We start from the raw sequence: 18,612 nt of genomic DNA on the forward strand, positions 1-18,612 counted from the left end.
TGGGCTACAAAAATAGCCCAAATGGCTGTAGTGTAACTGTTATCAAAGTGTAGTAATTATAACAAAGATTGGTGAAAAATTAATATTTATCAGACAAAAGGGATGATTACTTGTAAAAGTACTTTGACATTGCATATTGGATTTATTCTATGCAGTACCTTCCTTGCAAATGGTAGGAACTTAATAAATTGTTAATGGATCGTCAGCTCCTCAAAAGTAAGGATCATTTCTTCTCTTTTTTATCTCTCATACTATTTAGTACAGTGTTCTAAACATCATTTCACATTAGAAGGAGCAGAATTTAAGAATACCTCAAAGGACCAAGCCATGATGCAGTACATGTTTTTTAATTTATAAGGCAAAGAAATTAGATAATAGGATGAAAATTTTTATTTCAAAGTAAAATTAGAACATTTTTGCACCAGTTAACCCTCTTGGTCCTTCTAGTATTAGAGAGCACTTGCTTTCTTGACAGCTTAAAATGTCAGTTCTTCAAGAGCAGAAATTATTGCTTTTGCTCTTTGTATTTCCAGTGCTAAATGTTGAATTGAGTCACTTATCTCCTCCATCAAGTAAGCAGTTAGAAACCTAAAAATAAAAAACTAATAATGATTAAAGAAGAGACCAGAGATCATTGCTTGCTCACCTTAGGGCATCTTTATTTATTGACACTGAATGGAAATAGACACATAGACAGCTTGTTAACCACTCCCATTTCTTATTAAGTCCTTTTGCCTTTAAAATATAGTGCTATCAAAAAGTAAATACTATTTAAATAATGTTTTTTTAAATACAGGAAGATCATTAATAGATAAATAGGCAAACAATATGAAAACAAAGTTTTCAAAAGAAAAAAAGGACTGTGATATGGAAATTGGAGTAGGATTAGTTTTGTTCTCTGAAGAACCAGTGGCAGTGGGTAGAAACTGTGGAGAGGCAGATTGAGGCTGGATGGCAGGAAATCACTCTTAGTCCTTTAAGGGCGCCTCAAAGTAGAATGTGCTGCCTGGTAGGGGGAGTGGAATCCTTGCCCTTAGAAATCTACTAGCAAAGGCTGAACAACCTGCTGTTGGATGTGTTTCAGTGGGGATCTCTTTGAGGTATGGCTTGGACCACTCGAATCTCTAGATCCTGTGATTCTGGGACTCCCAGGCCACTCACTTGATCTTCCCTTGAACAGACTGTATATACTTAAGTGAGTTTCAGAAAGAACCTAGGATCTACATCACAGGTCTACGTCACAATATAATCGAGCCATTTATTTTGCATGTAAAAGTTGGGAAGATGAGCCACTATAATATAACCAAAATGGGGGGACCAAGCTTGGCTTGGTTCGGTTGCCGACACACATGAGGACTGTTTTATGGTGGAGCTCAGAGTCGTTTAAAAAGCTGGAACTGGTCATAGCCCAATTTTCACATTGTATTTTGAAACACCTGTAGAGAAATTTTAAAATGAAATGCCACTTTTTGGGTGGTCCCCAACTACAGAGGGAATGTGTTTTGTTCTTTGTCAAGCTGACCAGCTTAAGGAGAAGGCTTCCAGTTAAGAGCCTCAAGTCAGCTTTAGCAACACTCTCATCTTGTTTCTGAGACCTGTCTCAAAACCAGAAACCTTAGACCTCCTTTATTCTGCATTATGGCAACACTTTTTGTCTTTGTCATTCCTCCAGACACAGTAATTTAGGGTTGTGGCCATCACCATCCAGGTCAGGATAAGTATGAGTATATGACGTGGGAAGCTGTTGGGCACACACCAGGATTGGGTGGTAACCACTGTAGCTCCACTTGTCAGGAAGATCTCCACCAGGCCCTGCCTATTTGGTGAGCACCAAAGAATAAGGGTGGTGCCCTGAATAGAGTCCCAGGAACACCAAAGCTTTCTCTGTGAAGCCCCCCAGCTCCTTCCAAACTAGGTAGAAGCCATGCTCCATCGTTGTATACAATGGCCCCTAGACGGGAACCAGCATCCTGCAGCGTGGATCCCATGGTGGCTTCTTCTTACTACGTTGGACCCTCCGCGCTTTGTGATTTGGGATTCTGGCATGCTGCCAGTGCTAGGGAACAAAGTGAAACCAACTGCATGGACCCACAGGGGTGCCATTTCTAGTGTGTTATCTGGAGCTGGGGAGGGGCAGGGGCTAAAAGGTACTCATTGGAACCTATTTAAATAATATTTAGAACACTATACTAGGCACTGTAGGGAGATAAAAAAAAGAAATTTTAAAAAAAGAATAAGAAATGAAGAAGTTAATGAGTGCAGAGTACAGTCATTCAAGAAATATTCTATTAAATGCCTGCCATTTGTATGCAAGGAAGGCATTGGGTTAGACCAGGCCTACACAACCTACTATAGCTTCTCGCCAGCTACCGTGCACGCCAAAGGATTTCCTCTACATACAAAGGATGTTTTACTCTACATTTTTCATTGGAGGTGTTGCAGGTTGTGTAGGCCTGGGTTAGACCCTAGAGATACAAAGATAAAACATGGCAAGCCCTGCCTGTATGGAGTTTACTTTCTGTTAGGGAAGATATGATTTCTACACAGGTAAGTGTGATGCAGCATGGAGTGTGATGGTGCAGAGTAAAGATCAAGATGAAATTCTCTGCGAATACTTTAGGAGGATGAGAAAATACTTTTAGCTGCAGAGGTAATCAGGGAATGTTGCATGGAAGGGGTGGCATCTGACTAGGACCCTAAAGGAGTCAAAGGAATGTGAAAGCAAAAATGAGGAAGGAAGGTGTTACAGGCCTGGGAGATGGCCCAGACAAGCACACAGAGCTATGGTTCTCCAGGGATATGGATGCATAGAATCCTCCATTCGAAGTTGCACTTGGCTGTGTGCTAGCTTTGGCTTGGCAGCAGGAAGGTCACAGTAGCAGCTCCATCTTCAGAGTTCAGAGAATCCCATGGCCAGGTCAAGAGTGTGGAGGCCCAAACTGCCCCGCTATTCTTCTTTGTTGCTAGCTTCAGTGTTCAGTGTGCCATGATCACTTAAGGTAAAGAAGATCATGCCGTGAGTAAAAAGTGTTGGAGAACTGCTGGCCTAGCGGCAGGAGATCATTATCATCATAATAGCTAAAGAAGTGCTTGACATTTTGTCAGGTGTTTTATATCATTCTTTGATTTGACCCTGAAAACAACCCTGTGAGACAGGTGGTAATATCCTCATTTTACACATGAAAAAAACTCAGGTTTGGAGAGATTAAATTGTTTGCCTCTAGTCACATGGGCAGTAAGGATCAGAGGTAGCATTCCCACCCAGGTTCAATCTACTAAGTATACTGTTCAGTACAGCAGAATGTCCCTAATGTCAAGTTCAGGAAAGAGCTGGTAGTATAGTTTGGCTGGAATATTAATTTATGGTCAAAACCAGATGGGTTGCCTCTGATAGTGTGAATGTGTTATATTCTGGAGCTTGTAAATCTCTTGATGGAAGCCTCTGGGCATATGCTGCAGCTGGGACATCATATCGACTTTGGAAACAGGAAGCCCTTCCAGGGAAACCCTGCTCTGTAGCTCTTCGGTTGCACTTCCCTGCACAAGTCCTTATGAGGGGCAGCCAGCTGCCCTCTTTCTTGTCAGTTAAAGTTCACAGCAACATTCTTAAATGTAACAGCTTCCTGGGACCGATCTGGTGGTTAGGAACACAGGGGCCATTCCTTCCTCCTGCCTGTTACCCTTTTGGGGGGAACAGCCCCAAGAGGGTAGAGCCAAGGAGGAAGGAAAGTTAGGTAAGGGTGTGGAGGGGAGCACGAGGGCTGGCTGGCCATTTGGTGCACATGGTAAAAAGTTTATTTATGTAAGAAACATTGGGAAGTCATGCAATCAGTGGGCCATCTTGTCTAAAAACAAACCTGAACCCTAGAAGTCTATCGTAACTAAGGATGTTGTGAAAATGCTAGCTCAACTAGCTTACAAAGTTACATATGCAAATAATAAGTGGCATATTAGACAGAAGTCTTTCTTCTTAGTTTTGTAATATACAAAGTAAAAGAGCTTGTTGACTTTCCCTTAAACTCCAGAGGAGTCACTTAACTCATGCAACTTAAGAGTTAACTGTCATTTGTACTTTAGTTTCCAGCAACAACAACAAAATAAAACCTTTTTTTTCCCTGAAGTATTTTTGCAGGTTCTCATTTAATCCTTATAATGACCCTATAAAACAATTAGGAGGAATATAATCATCCTTGTTTTACAGATTGATTAAATGACTGCATGTGATAAAGTAAGTAGTTTTTGACAGAGCTGGGCCTAGAACCCAGGTCTCTTCAGTGGTAGTGTGGTATAATGGAAAGAGCACTGAACTAAGATTTCAGTATTCGTAATTGGACATGTGACTCAAGACCTATTTGATGACCAAGATAAGTGTGTGATTCATTCGTAATTTTGTAGTTATTTAGGAAGCCTGAGCCTGGCAGCAAGGAGTATGAGGGTAATTAGTTGAGAGTATACGTAATATCATAAAGAAACTGTAAGAAATAGCCTCTTTGGAGGCAGCTAGGTGGCGCAGTGGATGGAGCACCGGTCCTGGATTCAGGAGGACCTGAGTTCAAATCCGGCCTCAGGCACATAACACTTACTAGCCGTGTGACCTTGGGCAAGTCACTTGACCCCATTGCCTAGCAAAACAAAAAAAAAACCAAAACAAGAAATAGCCTCTCCATTGTATTTGTTAAAAGTTTATCAGTATTCATCATTAAATGTAGGTACTGTCTTGGTTCAGGAATTATTCATTATTTTGTATATGGTGACTTGAAGCTTAAGGAGGTGGGTGAGAGGCAACTTCTTTATAGTATTCAGAATAGTCAGTCCTTCTCTTTCCTGATAAGCCAGAAGTTGGAGTTGTTGTGTCACTCCTTCTTCCCTACCCCTACGGTGGGCCAGAACAACATAGGCAGCTTGGGCATTAGAGGGAGGGCTTTTTACAGGACTGATGGTATTTTTGAGAAGGGGACAGGGTTAAAAATGGAGTTCATAGCCTTTTTTTAAAATTACACACAAAAATTAACCTTTTCTGTCTCTCTTCCTCTCTCTCACATACATACCCACACCCACCCACATACCCATCCCCTACTTTAGAAGGCAAGAAAAGCAAAAACTGTTAAAAACATGCATAGTCAAACAAAATAAATTTCCACATTGGCCATGTTCAAAAATATATGTCTCAGTCTATACTCTGAATCTATTACTTCGCTGTCATGAGATGAGCAACATGTTTATTTTGAGTCCTCTGAAATTGTGGTTGATTGTTGTGTTGATCAGAGTTCCCAAGTCTTTCAAAGTCGTTTCTCTTTACAATATTTTTGTTATTGTATAAATTATTCTCCTGGTTCTGCTCACTTCATTCTCCATCATTTTGTGCAAGTCTTCTCAGGTTTCTCTGAAACTCTCCCCTTCATTCTTATAGCATAGTTATATTCCGTCACATTCATATGTCCTAAGTTGTTCAGCCATTCTCTAATTGATTGGCATCTCCTAAATTTCCAGTTCTTTACCAGCACAAAAAAATGACTGCTATAAATATACACCTGGTCCCTTTTCCTTTCTTTTATCTATCTATCTATCTATCTATCTATCTATCTATCTATCTATCTATCTATCTATCTATCTATCTGTCTATCTGTCTGTCTGTCTGTCTGTCTGTCTCTCTCTCTCTCTCTCTGTTTATTTATTTATTAGGCAATTGGGGTTAAGTGACTTGTCCAGGGTCACACAGCTAGTAAGTGTCAAGTGTTTGGTCCGAGGCCAGATTTGAATTCAGGTCCTTCTGACTTCAGGGCCAGTGCTCTGTCTACTGCGCCACCTAGCTGCCCCGCCCCCCCTTTTCCTCTTGATCTCTTTGGAGTATAGACCTAGTAGTGGTATTGCGGTGTTGAAGGGTGTGCACAATTTAATAGCTTTAAGGCATAGTTCCAAATTATTTTTCAGAATGGCTGAACCAGTTCATAGTTCCACTGACAGTGCATTAATTTGTCTATTTTCCTACAACCCCTCTCAACATTTGTCATTTTCCATTTTTGCTAACTTTACCAGTGTGATGGGTGTGAGGTAAAACCTCAGATTTGATTTAATTTGCATTTCTTTAGTGATTTAAGACATTTTTTTCATATAACTATTTGACAGTTTGGATTTCTTCCTCTGAAAATGACCTGTTTATATTCTTTGACTATTTATCAACCAGAAAACATTCATAGTATCTTCAAATTGTAAGGGTCCTCAGAGCCCAGCTAGTTTTGTGTATATTTCTTGGTACAGTATCCTTAATAAGTTGTCATTGAGTGATAGTTCTCACTTATTGAGGCAACTCATTCCATTTTTAGATAGGAAAGTCAGAAAATTCTTTAAAGTAAACCTCTCTGTCACTCTGTAACTTTTATCTGTTCATCTTAGTTTAACTTTCTGGAGCCTGGACTCATTTTAAATTTTAGCTTTCTTCACACTATTCTTATAGACCTCTTCCATTCTTTTCTTCATCTTTTGTATAAGCCTTTTTAAGAATATGTACTCATTGGAAAGTTCCCAGTGTAGTATTTTTAGTCTATTTAGATGTTTTCCTCCTCCCTTTCTCCCCCACTGGAGTCAGTCACACTTGTTTTGGTAGAATTTTAATTTTTGAAAATCTTCCATCCCTTTTAGGTGGTAAGATCACATTCATTTTTTGTCTAAGACATTTCCACTGTGGTTGGAAGATGCTGAAAATGCTTGGACTCAGGAAACTGAGGCAGGAAATTGACTTGAATATGGTGTATTCCCCTCTAAGATTTTAAGAAGGGGTATGGACTGTGTCTTAATGTATGTTTGTCTAAATTTCTTTTAGGGAGCCACCATGGTACAATGGGAAGAATGTTGGATTTGAAATTAGAGACCAGGGTTCAAGTCATATTCTGCTAGTTGTAACCTGTATAATTGTAGGCACCTTAGTGGCTAGAGTGTTGGACTTGGATTCAGGAAGACCTGAATTCATCTAGCCTCAGACAATCACCTTGGCAAAGAACTAAACCTCTGTCTGCCTCACTTCCTTCCTGTGGAGAGTAGAGATGATAATAATTGCATCTGTCTTTTAGGATTGTTATGAATATAAAATGAGATAATATTTGTAAAGTGCTTTAGAAACCTAAAAGTATTATATAAATGCTAGTTGTTACTGTTATGCTTACTGTTAAAATCAGCCTTTCTGGGCCTCATTTCCCACATTTGTACTATGAAGGAGTTGGATCAAATGACCCCAATGTCCCTTCTAGCCCTAAATCTAATGTTCTGTGACCTAGCATAGGGCTATGAACATTATATACTTAATAATTGTTTGTTGAATTAAATCGAAGACTTTGCTACCATTGCTGTTTGAAACAGAAATAGTCAAATTCTTGGTTTTCCCAGATTAGATAGATACCTTAAATCAAAAGTTGTCAGTTTCTGTCACATCTTTTTACAAAAGTTATGAAAAGGTAGTTTTCTATCACTGTATAGACACATAGTTTGTAGTCTGGGTGCCTTTCCCTGATTCTCAGTTTCCTAATTTGATTCAGTTTATCAAGTCTGACATTTGGGTCCAAGATCATTTGCCTCAAGGTCTAAGTTTGGAAGAGGTGTGAGATTGAGAAGTATAGTATAATCTTACACTTAAATACTAAAAGCAGTTCAGCCCATAAGCATAGCAAAGGAAACTTTTTTTCCCCTCTGGGTATTCAAGTTAAATTAAGAAAATCATCAATTATTGTTAAATAATTGTTGTGAAACAACAGAAGGGGTATATAGCCTGACCTCTGAAGTTTTTTCCTGAATAAGGGCAGCTTTGGTATCTTATTCTTATCTGGGAAAGGCAAAAGAAATTAAGGTATGATATTTCTACATTCATAAGTGTAGTATTGGAAAGATTTCTTGAAAAGTTGAATGAATTGGAATTATAATTAGGAAAAAAGATTGTACTTAGTTTGATGTGTGTGTCAGAGGTTTGTTGAAAATACAAAGGAAGTTGAGGGTATGTGGTCTCTGAAATGGATTCTTATTAGCATTAATAACAGTGTATGTAGTACTTGATAATTTGCTGCAAATTCTTATTTTAAAATTGATCTTCCTAAAATCCTAATATAGCAAAAGATAGTAGCTTCATTAGTTGCTAAGGCAGTGGCAAAGAGAGCCAAGGTTAGTATATACACTATTTGTTATACTAAATGACAAAAATGAGAAGACTGCCAGACTCCTTTGATCCCTTGCTTCATGAGACAATAAAATAATTGAACAATAACATCTTATAATTGTGTAAACTTTCTAATTGTTAGTATCTGTTACCTCATTCTCATGACACCCTGTGAGGTTAGTTGCCCTGGGAAAAATATTTTGGTATTTTGCTTACACTTCTATTTGGGGCAGGAAATTAGAATCATCATCCTACTCAAAGTTGTATATGGAAAATGAGGACTTGTGTGTAAATGTCCTACTTTGTTGGTATTTTTTGGAGAGCCTTATGTTGGTTTTACTTGTCCCGTGCTAATTCTTGTCCTTTCCTCCAGCACTTGGCATCACTTCTGCTCCACAACAAGTTTGCCACAGAGTTTGTTGCACATGGAGGTGTACAAAAGTTACTGGAAATTCCTCGTCCTTCTATGGCTGCTACTGGGGTATCCATGTGCTTATATTATCTGTCTTATAACCAGGATGCCATGGAACGAGTAAGTACAGTGTTCCCAAATATATTGTTGATAATTCTGGGGGACAGTTTTTTTTTGAGTGTATAAGCACTCTGCAAATAACTTAACTGAATTTAGTAAATGTAGAGGGTATAATTGAGGGAGTTGTATGATAGTAAAAGAAGCTAGGGTGTAGAATACCTAGTATTATGAAGGATTCCAAAGCTTTCTGAAAATGCAGTTATTAATGAGCATGTGTGGTCATGCTTAGCTGCACATAAATATACATTTGTATCAATAAGTAGGAGATATTTGAAGCAAGGAAAAATAGATTTCTTTGGGGTTAGGGACTTTGGAGTTTAGGCTAAGTATCTCCTGTTGTATTAACATTGTTCTGTCTATTCCAATGAGTACTTTCTTTTAAGTACTCGTCTAATGTATCTTCTGTATTAGTTCTTAACAGTCCTGTCCTGTGTGGATTAATTTATTTTAGGATGAAGAGGGCTGAGTATACAGCTCCTAGGTTTCTGTTCCCAGGTAGTTTGTTTCGAAGACACATGAAATAATTTTACATTTTCTCAAGATTAAAATAACTCAATAGTCTTGAAAAATCTTCATTTTAAGTCTTCTAGCTAAGTGAAGTATCCTGGAAAAACAAAACAGTAAATTTTAAAAAATTAATTTATTTTTAGTTTTCAGCATTCACTTCCACAAGATTTTGTGTTCCAAATTTTCTCCCTGTCTCTCCCCTCCCCCCGCCCTAAGATGGCATGCGTTCTGAGTGCCCCTTCCCCTGATCTGCCCTTCTGTCAACCCCCCTCCCCCCAATACCCTTCCTCTTCTATTTTCCTGTAGGGCACGATAGATTTCTATACCCCATTGTCTGTACATCTTATTTCCCAGTTGCATGTAAAAACAATTTTTAACATTTGTTTTTAAAACTTTGGATTCCAAATTCTCTCCCTTCTTCCCTGCCCATCCACCCTCATTGAGAAGGCAGGCAACTGGATACAGGTTATACATGTGTAGTCATGCAAAACACTTCATAAATAGCCATGTTGTGGAAAACTAACCATATTTCCCTTCATTGTATCCCATCCCCAATTTATTCTATTCTCTCATTTGACCCTGTCCCTCCTCAAAAGTGTTTGCTAGTTTTTCTAGTGAAGTGGAGCTGCTTAACTAGAGACTTTTGATACTTGTAGCTTTATGAGTCTTTGTGAAGACTTGCCAGTAATGTAGGTGAGGCATTGCGTTTGCAGGCTTCCTTTTTACTCTCTACTTGATGCTAGGGAAGAGGAGAACCATAGTTATAGCTGTACAGTGTTTTAAAGTTTGCAAAACATTTTACATCTGTTATCTGATTTGATCCTCACAACAACTCTTTGAGGTAGGTGCTGTTATCTTCCCATTTTACAGATGAGAAACCTGTGGCTCAGAGACGTTAAGTGCCTTGCCCCAGGGTCACACAGCTAGTAAGTGTTTGAGGTGGAATTTAGATCAAAGTCTTCCTGACTCTTAAGTCCTTTACACTATCCACTGTGCATGCTGTCCCTTTGGCTCATAAAAAATTAATCCAGAATGTTTTTGGCATATAAATTTCTAATAGTGTTGTAGCATCTAAACATTATTTGTGAAATTGTATTCACAAGTTCCAATTTGTGATGCTAATAGTGCACCTCCTTCATGACAGCCATAGTGGTAGGAGTAGGTATTCCCACAGTTCCAGATCATTGGTGGTGCTCCTTTGTCCTAAAATGGAGACTGCAGCAGGTTGGGTACAGAAAGCAAGAATGTAACTTTAAGTGGCTGGGAAATTGAGGGATTGGGGTGAGGGTTCTGAGATGAAGGATGGGATGGGAGTTAAGAAGGTGAGGGGTAGGGGCAGGTGATGAGTTTTTGAGTAATAGAAGAAGAGATGGAGCTTACTCTACCTTTGGGTATCCCCTTTTCCCTTTGTAGCAGTGTGGTGAAGGCAACAAGAAAGGAATGCAGGGAAGAAATTTGAGGGCTTGGTTGGGTTAGACTCTGCCTTTATTTATATTCTAGGATATGCCTGAATAAGTCCAACTTTCTAACAAATATAACAGTTCTACTTGATAAAAGGTTTCTCATGTTTTATCTTTTAAGTGTCACCACATCTTTTTTCTTGGCAGGTGTGCATGCATCCCCACAATGTTCTATCCGATGTAGTGAACTATACCTTGTGGCTAATGGAATGTTCCCATGCATCTGGATGCTGCCATGCTACCATGTTTTTCTCTATTTGCTTCTCTTTTCGTGCTGTCTTGGAACTCTTTGACAGGCATGATGGCCTTCGTCGCCTGGTCAACTTGGTGAGAGCTAATGCTTTTGTTTTAGAACTAAGTGGAAAATTTCTTAGAATCACACCCTTTCATTTGCTTCCTTTCCCTGTGAGGGCAGAGAACCTTACTTTTTGGTAATGAACCCTTCAGACAACACCCTGCTGTTGGAAGATCTGTTTTCTTCATCATTCAGGATGTTTCAGTATTGGTTGTAGAGGCCTATTCCTTCATGTACAAGTTTTCCTAACCATGAATATTTCTTATCCCAATACATAGTCAATACACATTCATTCCAGATAAACCCTAATGGAAAGCTTTTGTATGGATTAATTTATAATTTTTTTATTCATATCAAGCCTGAGCCTGAGCTAGGGAGTAATAAGAATTGAAAGTAGTTACATAAGAGTGTATATAGTACAATAGAAGATCTTCAAGGAATGGCCTATTAGCTTATAAATAATATCTATTTAAAAAACAAAAACAAACTTTACTGTATTCATCATTAACTGTATAAGCTTTCTTGGGTCAGACCTTGGTAACTGTTTTAGAAGTGGTAGCTGAATAAATATCCGATAATGGTATGTAGCTCTGGTGGATTCACAGTTTCATTGGTATGGGTATTATACCAGCGTATACAGCCACTCGGCTTAGTCCTCTCATTCTGTGTGATTCATATTCATCTCCTTTCATAAATTGTCCATAAAAGAGCTCTCCATTATGCTAAAGCTTTGCCTTAGGTTTTTTAATATTTTCTGGACCCTGATGTTCTCTCTCCCATTCATGATACATGACTGGCCCCACCTCCTTTCCTAATCATCCATGTCCTTGATATTTGTATTTGATATCATTTCTTTCATGCACATCATTATTGGTAATATGTTGTAGCCTGTTTATACCTACCATGCATCTCCAATTTCTTTGTGTTTCCCAGTTTTGCTTCTTCTGAGATCAGATGTTATTTATTCATAGTCATATAAGTACCCATGCGTGAATATTGGTGTTGAAGAGAGAGAATTAGAAGGGAAAAGGCAATCTCTCTTCTAAAAAGGAATTACCCTTCATGTAGCTTTGGTACTTCTAAAAGATCCAGTTTTGTGCCTGGGAAGAGTATGTCTATAGTAGTCTTACCTTCTTGAATATAATATTTTGCATCCATGGTAATTACCAATGTTTAGGATAAAATATTGAGCTTTTATATTGAAAGTCTATTTAACCAAAAAGTTAAAATTTTCCTTTTCTTCTTGCCTTTCATTTTTCTGTTGTCCGATTCTGTTCACCCTGTCCCTCTTCATAGATCAGTACCCTAGAAATTCTAAACTTGGAAGATCAGGGTGCTCTTCTGAGTGATGATGAAATATTTGCCAGCCGACAAACTGGAAAACATACCTGCATGGCGCTCCGAAGGTATTTTGAAGCTCACCTGGCCATTAAGTTGGAACAGGTGAAGCAGTCACTTCAGAGAACAGAAGGTGGTATTCTTGTCCATCCACAGCCACCATACAAGGTGAGCAAGGAGTGGGAAGGACTTATTTTGCAATTTTTTTTTGGGTGCATCATGAGTATGAGATACACACTTGATTCAGTGGAATACTATAGGATGTGAATTTCTGGATTAGTCTTGCATTGTGTGTAGTTATGTACTAATTGAAAATAAAGACAGGTTAACTTCAGAGACTCAGTTTTCCCACAGATGTCAGTTGCCATGTCTCTTTCCCCTTTATACCAGAAATTAAAGATTAATTAAGGTGTGTATAATACAGATATAATATTTTTTATAAAATACTATATCCCTTGCTTCTTGATTTTATATTTTGTCTTATAAAAACATAATTTATTCCTGTAGTAAGCTTAGGCTGAGGCCTTGGAAAAATATGAGTAGCTTGGAAGCTGTTCTACACATTTTTATTATATGTAAAACCATTTCAACACATTTTAAATATCTCAGATCAAAATGGAAATAATTAAAGTGGGTTGGGTTTTTTTGCCTTTGTTTTAATCCAAAAAACCTGTGCTTTCAGGTGCAAAATAGGGACACAGAATTTATGATTTTTTTTTGACTAGCCTTTTCAACCTCAAATCTAATATAGGTGCTAGTGATTCAATAGGTGTTTTCATGAATGTCTATTTAAAAATGTTTTAAAAATAAAACGTATCTTTAGTTTTCCAATTTAAGGTGGTAGTAGATAGAATAAATGATTTCTATAAAGTGATTAAACATTTATGGGAAAGCATGGCAATATAATGGAAAAAAGCACCAGATCTGGGTTCCATTCCTGTGTCTGCCAATTCACTGGGTGATGGACCCCAGATAAGTCACTTAACCCCTATGAGTTTTGGTCCGCTTGTCATAAAAGAGATTAATGCTTACTTCCTTACCTACCTCATTGGGTTGTTTTGAATATCACATGAGACAATGTACACGAAAGTACTTTGTAAATAGTCAGGCATTATGTAAAAGAAATCTGTTATAGCTACGTGTCTATTTACCATGGACTTTTACTAATTGTAGGATTGTGGAATCTAAAAGCTCTTACTTCATTTTTTATTGCTAAAATTGTCCAACTGATAAAAGCACCAAAGAATATGAGAAGATGATACAATTCTTAATGGCATGGTCTGTTTTCTCTACATGTAGGCATGTTCTTATACTCATGAGCAGATTGTGGAGATGATGGAGTTTCTCATAGAGTATGGACCAGCTCAGTTATACTGGGAACCAGCTGAAGTCTTCCTCAAACTTTCTTGTGTGCAACTTATGTTGCAGCTTATATCCATTGCCTGCAACTGGAAAACCTACTATGCAAGGTGAGACTGGAGAATTACTCCTAAAGTTAGACTTATCTTCTCTTAGAAGATCTCATTTGTTGGGCCAGGGTATAAAGGAAGACATGAAATAAAATGATGTTAGGGACCTGTATACTGGCCCTACTTTTCCCTATCTCATCGAATAAAAAAAACCCCTCCTTTCTTCTTTACAAATACTCTAGTGTTTTGCACACGTTAGAATACTGTGTCTAAGTTTTGCTTTTCACTTGTCAGGTAAGACATAACTAAGCAGAATGAGGTCCAGAAAAGGGCAGCCAGACTGATAAAGGACATGGGGGATTGTTGCATGAAAATGTTTAAAAGAGACTTCTTTTTGGAAGGATGATGGCTAAGGAGAGAGGATCAGAATTCACAAAATCATAGAAGTTATTTTAGGAGGGTGAACGTGGACTTGTTTGCCAGATCTCAGAACAGTGGAACTTAATGTTCAGAATAGATTCTGTATCATGGTTTCTTAGAGTTAGAAAGTACATGTAATCAATAACCAGTCACACATTTTTAAGTGCCTGCTATGTGCCAGGCATTATGCCAAGTGCTAGGGATAAAAAAAGAGGCAAAAGACAGTCCCTGCCCTCAGGAAGCTTACAGTTTAACACTTGAAATGCTAGGACAAGGAAAAAGGAAATGTTTGTTAATGCAGGGGGACATCAACTCTTGGTACACGTCGTCCCAAAAGTGGTATGGGCTAAAAATAAGAGGATCAAGAAAGATGTAGATAGGGGCAGGTAGATGGTGCAGTGGATAGAGCTGTGGCCTTGGAGTCAGGAGGACCTGAGTGCAAATCTGGTCTCAGACACGTAACACTTACTAGCTTTGTGACTCTGGGCAAGTCACTTAACCCCGATGGCCTCACCAAAAAAAAGAAAGAAAGAAAGAAAAAAAGATGCAGATAAATCCCTGAATGATAGACTCCTTAGATTATTAAGCGAAGCTGAGGCTTTTTGGAGCTCATTCCTAACCTGTTGAGTCATGTTGTTTTATGTTTTATTTTAAGGCTCCACTGTTGTCAGAGACTGACCACAGTCTAATATGACATTTCTTATACATTCTTTTGACTGTATCATACTTGCTATTTTTGCCAAGTTCCTTTGTCTACTCTCTTAGGAATGATACCGTACGCTATGCTTTAGATGTCCTGGCTATTCTTACTGTGGTACCAAAAATCCAGCTGCAGTTAGCTGAATCAGTAGATGTGTTAGATGAAGCTGGATCCACTGTCTCTACTGTAGGTAAGTTGAATTTGTTCTTTACAAATTAATCAACAAGCATTTTAAAAATGTGTATAATGTGCTAGACACTGCGTTCAGTGCTGGGGATACCAAGATAAAAATGAAATAACCTCTTTTGCCTAGGAACTTGTATTCTGTTGGGTAGGGCCTGAGGGTGGGGAAAGACAACACATACATGTATGTTACAAAATAAATACAAGATAGTTTAAGGAAGACACTGGCTGTTGGGAGAATTTAAAAACGCTTCAAGTAGAAGGTAGCACTTGAGCTGAGTCTGGAAGGTAGTAACTGATTCTAGGAGGTAGAGGTCAGCAGAGAGCGTTTCTGGCGTGTGCAGATGGCCAGTGCAAAGGCCTAGAGAGAGGGTTTGACTTGAATTTTTTCCTCTGATAGTTGGTACCATATTTGCTATTCTGATTTAAATTTCATATTACTGTACTTAACCAGAAGGCAACAGTAGGTTCTGCGCTCTGTGGTCTGTACATGGCACACAATGTAGTCCGACTGCTGAGGCACTGTATGGATAAATTGACGTTTGCATAATAGTATGATGATGTTCTTAGGGTGTTCACCAGTAATAATGCCCCATTCTCTTTTTTGACCCATATACATTCTCATTTGTGTCATTTTTCTTTGAGACTCTGTGGGGTATAGGAAGAGTTAAAGAGAATTTCTTTGTTACATGTGGAATTACATGGAACCTCTAAGAAGAACTTTACAGTCTTCTTTTGAGATGTGTTGTAGAGTCAGGACCTCTGACATCGGTTGGTATTTATATTCTTTAAGCTGCTATTCACTATTCATATGTCTGGACAAATCATTCCTCGTGTGAGTTTAATTTTACTCACCTGTGAATTGAGGCTAGCGACACTTTTTCTACCTTCCTTGCAGGGTCCTTGTGAGTTAAGTGCTTTGGAAACTTTAAGGAGACAGAAAGTAGGAGTTACTGTTGTTATATATAGCTTACCTTGCTTCTGAAAACCACTGAGTACGACTCCTGAAGTGAGTGACTGTGCCCTCACTCTTTACGTTACTTTATATAAGCTGAGTCCACAGCTATCATTTCTGCAGCAAACAAGAAATACTTTTATTTTGTGATTTGAAAATTGAAGTTACTTTCTACAAGGTGTTAAAACAAAATTAACACAATTCCCAGTTCTTGTTCCTAATGTTCTTCTGAATCTGAACGTGAATATCAATTTGAAATATTGGGGAGAAGAGGATAAAAATTTTTTTTCCCTCAAACAGGTATCAGCATCATCCTGGGAGTGGCAGAGGGTGAGTTCTTTATTCATGATGCTGAAATTCAGAAATCAGCTCTTCAGATCATTATCAATTGTGTATGTGGCCCAGATAACCGGATCTCTAGTATTGGCAAGTTCATCTCTGGAACCCCCAGGCGGAAGTTGCCTCAGCCTCCAAAAAGCAGTGAGCATACGCTGGCCAAGATGTGGAATGTGGTCCAGTCCAACAATGGTATCAAGGTGCTCTTGTCATTGCTGTCCATCAAGATGCCCATCACTGATGCAGACCAGATCAGAGCGCTAGCGTGCAAAGCCCTAGTAGGACTTTCTCGCAGTAGCACTGTCCGGCAGATCATCAGCAAGCTGCCTCTCTTCAGTAGCTGCCAGATACAGCAGCTGATGAAGGAACCTGTTTTGCAGGACAAACGCAGTGACCATGTCAAGTTCTGCAAATATGCTGCTGAGCTAATTGAACGTGTGTCAGGAAAGCCCCTCCTTATTGGTACTGATGTTTCTCTTGCACGGCTGCAGAAAGCAGATGTGGTAGCCCAGTCTAGAATCTCCTTTCCTGAGAAGGAATTGCTTCTCTTAATCCGAAACCATCTCATCTCCAAAGGGCTGGGAGAGACAGCAACTGTCCTCACCAGAGAGGCTGATCTACCCATGACTGCTGCCTCTCATTCCTCTGCCTTCACTCCTGTCACAGCTGCTGCTTCCCCTGTCTCTCTGCCTCGTACCCCTCGCATTGCCAATGGCATTGCAGCCAGACTAAGCAGCCATGCCAGTGTAGCTTCCTCAGCCTCATCTGTCCACTCTCAGTCACGGCCTCCACAGGGTCCACTTGCCTTGCCTGGCCCATCTTATGCAGGCAGCTCCCCTTTGATTGGCAGGATCAGTTTTATCAGGGAGAGGCCATCACCCTGCAATGGCAGGAAAATCAGAGTGTTAAGGCAGAAATCGGACCATGGCGCCTACAGCCAAAGCCCAGCCATAAAAAAGCAGTTGGACAGACATCTTCCTTCCCCTCCCACGTTGGACAGTATCATCACAGAATACCTTAGGGAGCAGCATGCTCGCTGCAAGAACCCAGTTGCCACCTGTCCCCCCTTTTCTCTTTTTACCCCTCACCAGTGTCCTGAGCCAAAACAAAGGCGGCAAGCGCCAACAAATTTTACCTCGAGACTAACCCGCAGAGCAGCCTTTCCAAAGTACGGAGGGGTAGATGGTGGGTGCTTTGATAGGCACCTCATCTTCAGCAGGTAAGGCAATGCTTTTAACCTCTTAGGGAAAGGGGTGGTCATCAAACTGGAAAACACAATTAATAAACCTAAGTAGCTGTTTTTTAGCTGAATTATTACAAAGCAGAGTTGTGTGACTATCCGTGAGACCACGTGGTGATTCTAGGCTCCTTGTATTGTTATTACTGTAGCATCCTAGACATACTGACTCTGCCTCGTCAGGACTACTGACTACTTTAGAACTTGTTCTAATGAGCTGCCTTGAACTAGGCCTTGGTGCCATGTTGGTTTTTATTCTTTTCCATGGGGTTGGCATGTAATTGCTGCAATAATTTTTAAAATCCAGAAAGAACTTATAGGTTATTAGTTTTTGTTTTAATCTGAAAATGAGAAGCTTTTTCCCCCTTTCATTTAAAATGAAAATTTTAAATGAAATCAAATTAGGTTTTTTTTTGTCATGATAGCATCTTAAACTTTAAAAACTGGGAAACACTTGTGACTATACCATTCCTATGCCTCCAGCTAATCTCTTAGTTTCTCTTTAACACAGTTTGTCCCAATTTTCTTTTCCTTAGAACTTTTTGATTTATTGTGGCTAATGATCTCTGTGTCTTTTTCTAGGTTCCGTCCCATTTCAGTGTTTCGGGAAGCAAATGAGGATGAAAGTGGCTTTACCTGCTGTGCATTCTCAGCCCGAGAGAGGTTTCTGATGCTTGGCACGTGTACGGGGCAGCTGAAACTTTACAATGTATTCAGTGGGCAGGAAGAGGCTAGTTATAACTGTCATAACTCTGCCATCACACACCTTGAACCGTCTCGGGTAAGGAACTCTTCTGAGGTTGCCAAAAGCATTCCTGCCAAGGCCTGGTTGTTTTCTCATTATGCTTTTCTTATTGTGGAAGCCATCTAAGTAAGATCTATTAGGAGGTATACATTAGATAGGCAAGAGGGACTACAATTGTGGTTTAATAAGTATAGGTTACTTCCAGGTAAGGAAGCTCCTTCTACCAATGCAGGTTGGCACCTTCTCTGGTACTTTTGTTTCTTAGAGTTGCCTAGAGCATTGAGAGGTAGAGTGACTTACATGGGATCACATAAGCAGTATGTGTCAAAGTGGAGACTTGAGTCCAAGTCCTTCT

The 18,612-nt window shown here is 39.3% G+C and overlaps 1 protein-coding gene and 1 pseudogene across 1 annotated transcript in view; one reads left to right on the top strand and one right to left on the bottom strand.

Annotated features, from left to right (window-relative positions):
• DCAF1 (DDB1 and CUL4 associated factor 1) overlaps window positions 1-18,612 on the top strand; it is a 117,770-nt gene that overhangs the window by 74,067 nt on the left and 25,091 nt on the right. Inside the window, 7 exon segments of the mRNA XM_078152345.1 lie at window positions 8,514-8,672; window positions 10,787-10,966; window positions 12,231-12,440; window positions 13,572-13,741; window positions 14,867-14,991; window positions 16,240-17,494; window positions 18,095-18,293. Of these exon segments, the coding sequence (XP_078008471.1) occupies window positions 8,514-8,672; window positions 10,787-10,966; window positions 12,231-12,440; window positions 13,572-13,741; window positions 14,867-14,991; window positions 16,240-17,494; window positions 18,095-18,293 (2,298 nt within the window).
• On the bottom strand, window positions 1,627-2,109 carry LOC144456624 (translocator protein pseudogene; annotated as a pseudogene).

Source organism: Phascolarctos cinereus, unplaced genomic scaffold (assembly GCF_003287225.1).
Source record: "Phascolarctos cinereus isolate Bilbo 61053 unplaced genomic scaffold, phaCin_HiC Scaffold_4;HRSCAF=312, whole genome shotgun sequence".
NCBI lineage: Eukaryota > Metazoa > Chordata > Mammalia > Diprotodontia > Phascolarctidae > Phascolarctos > Phascolarctos cinereus.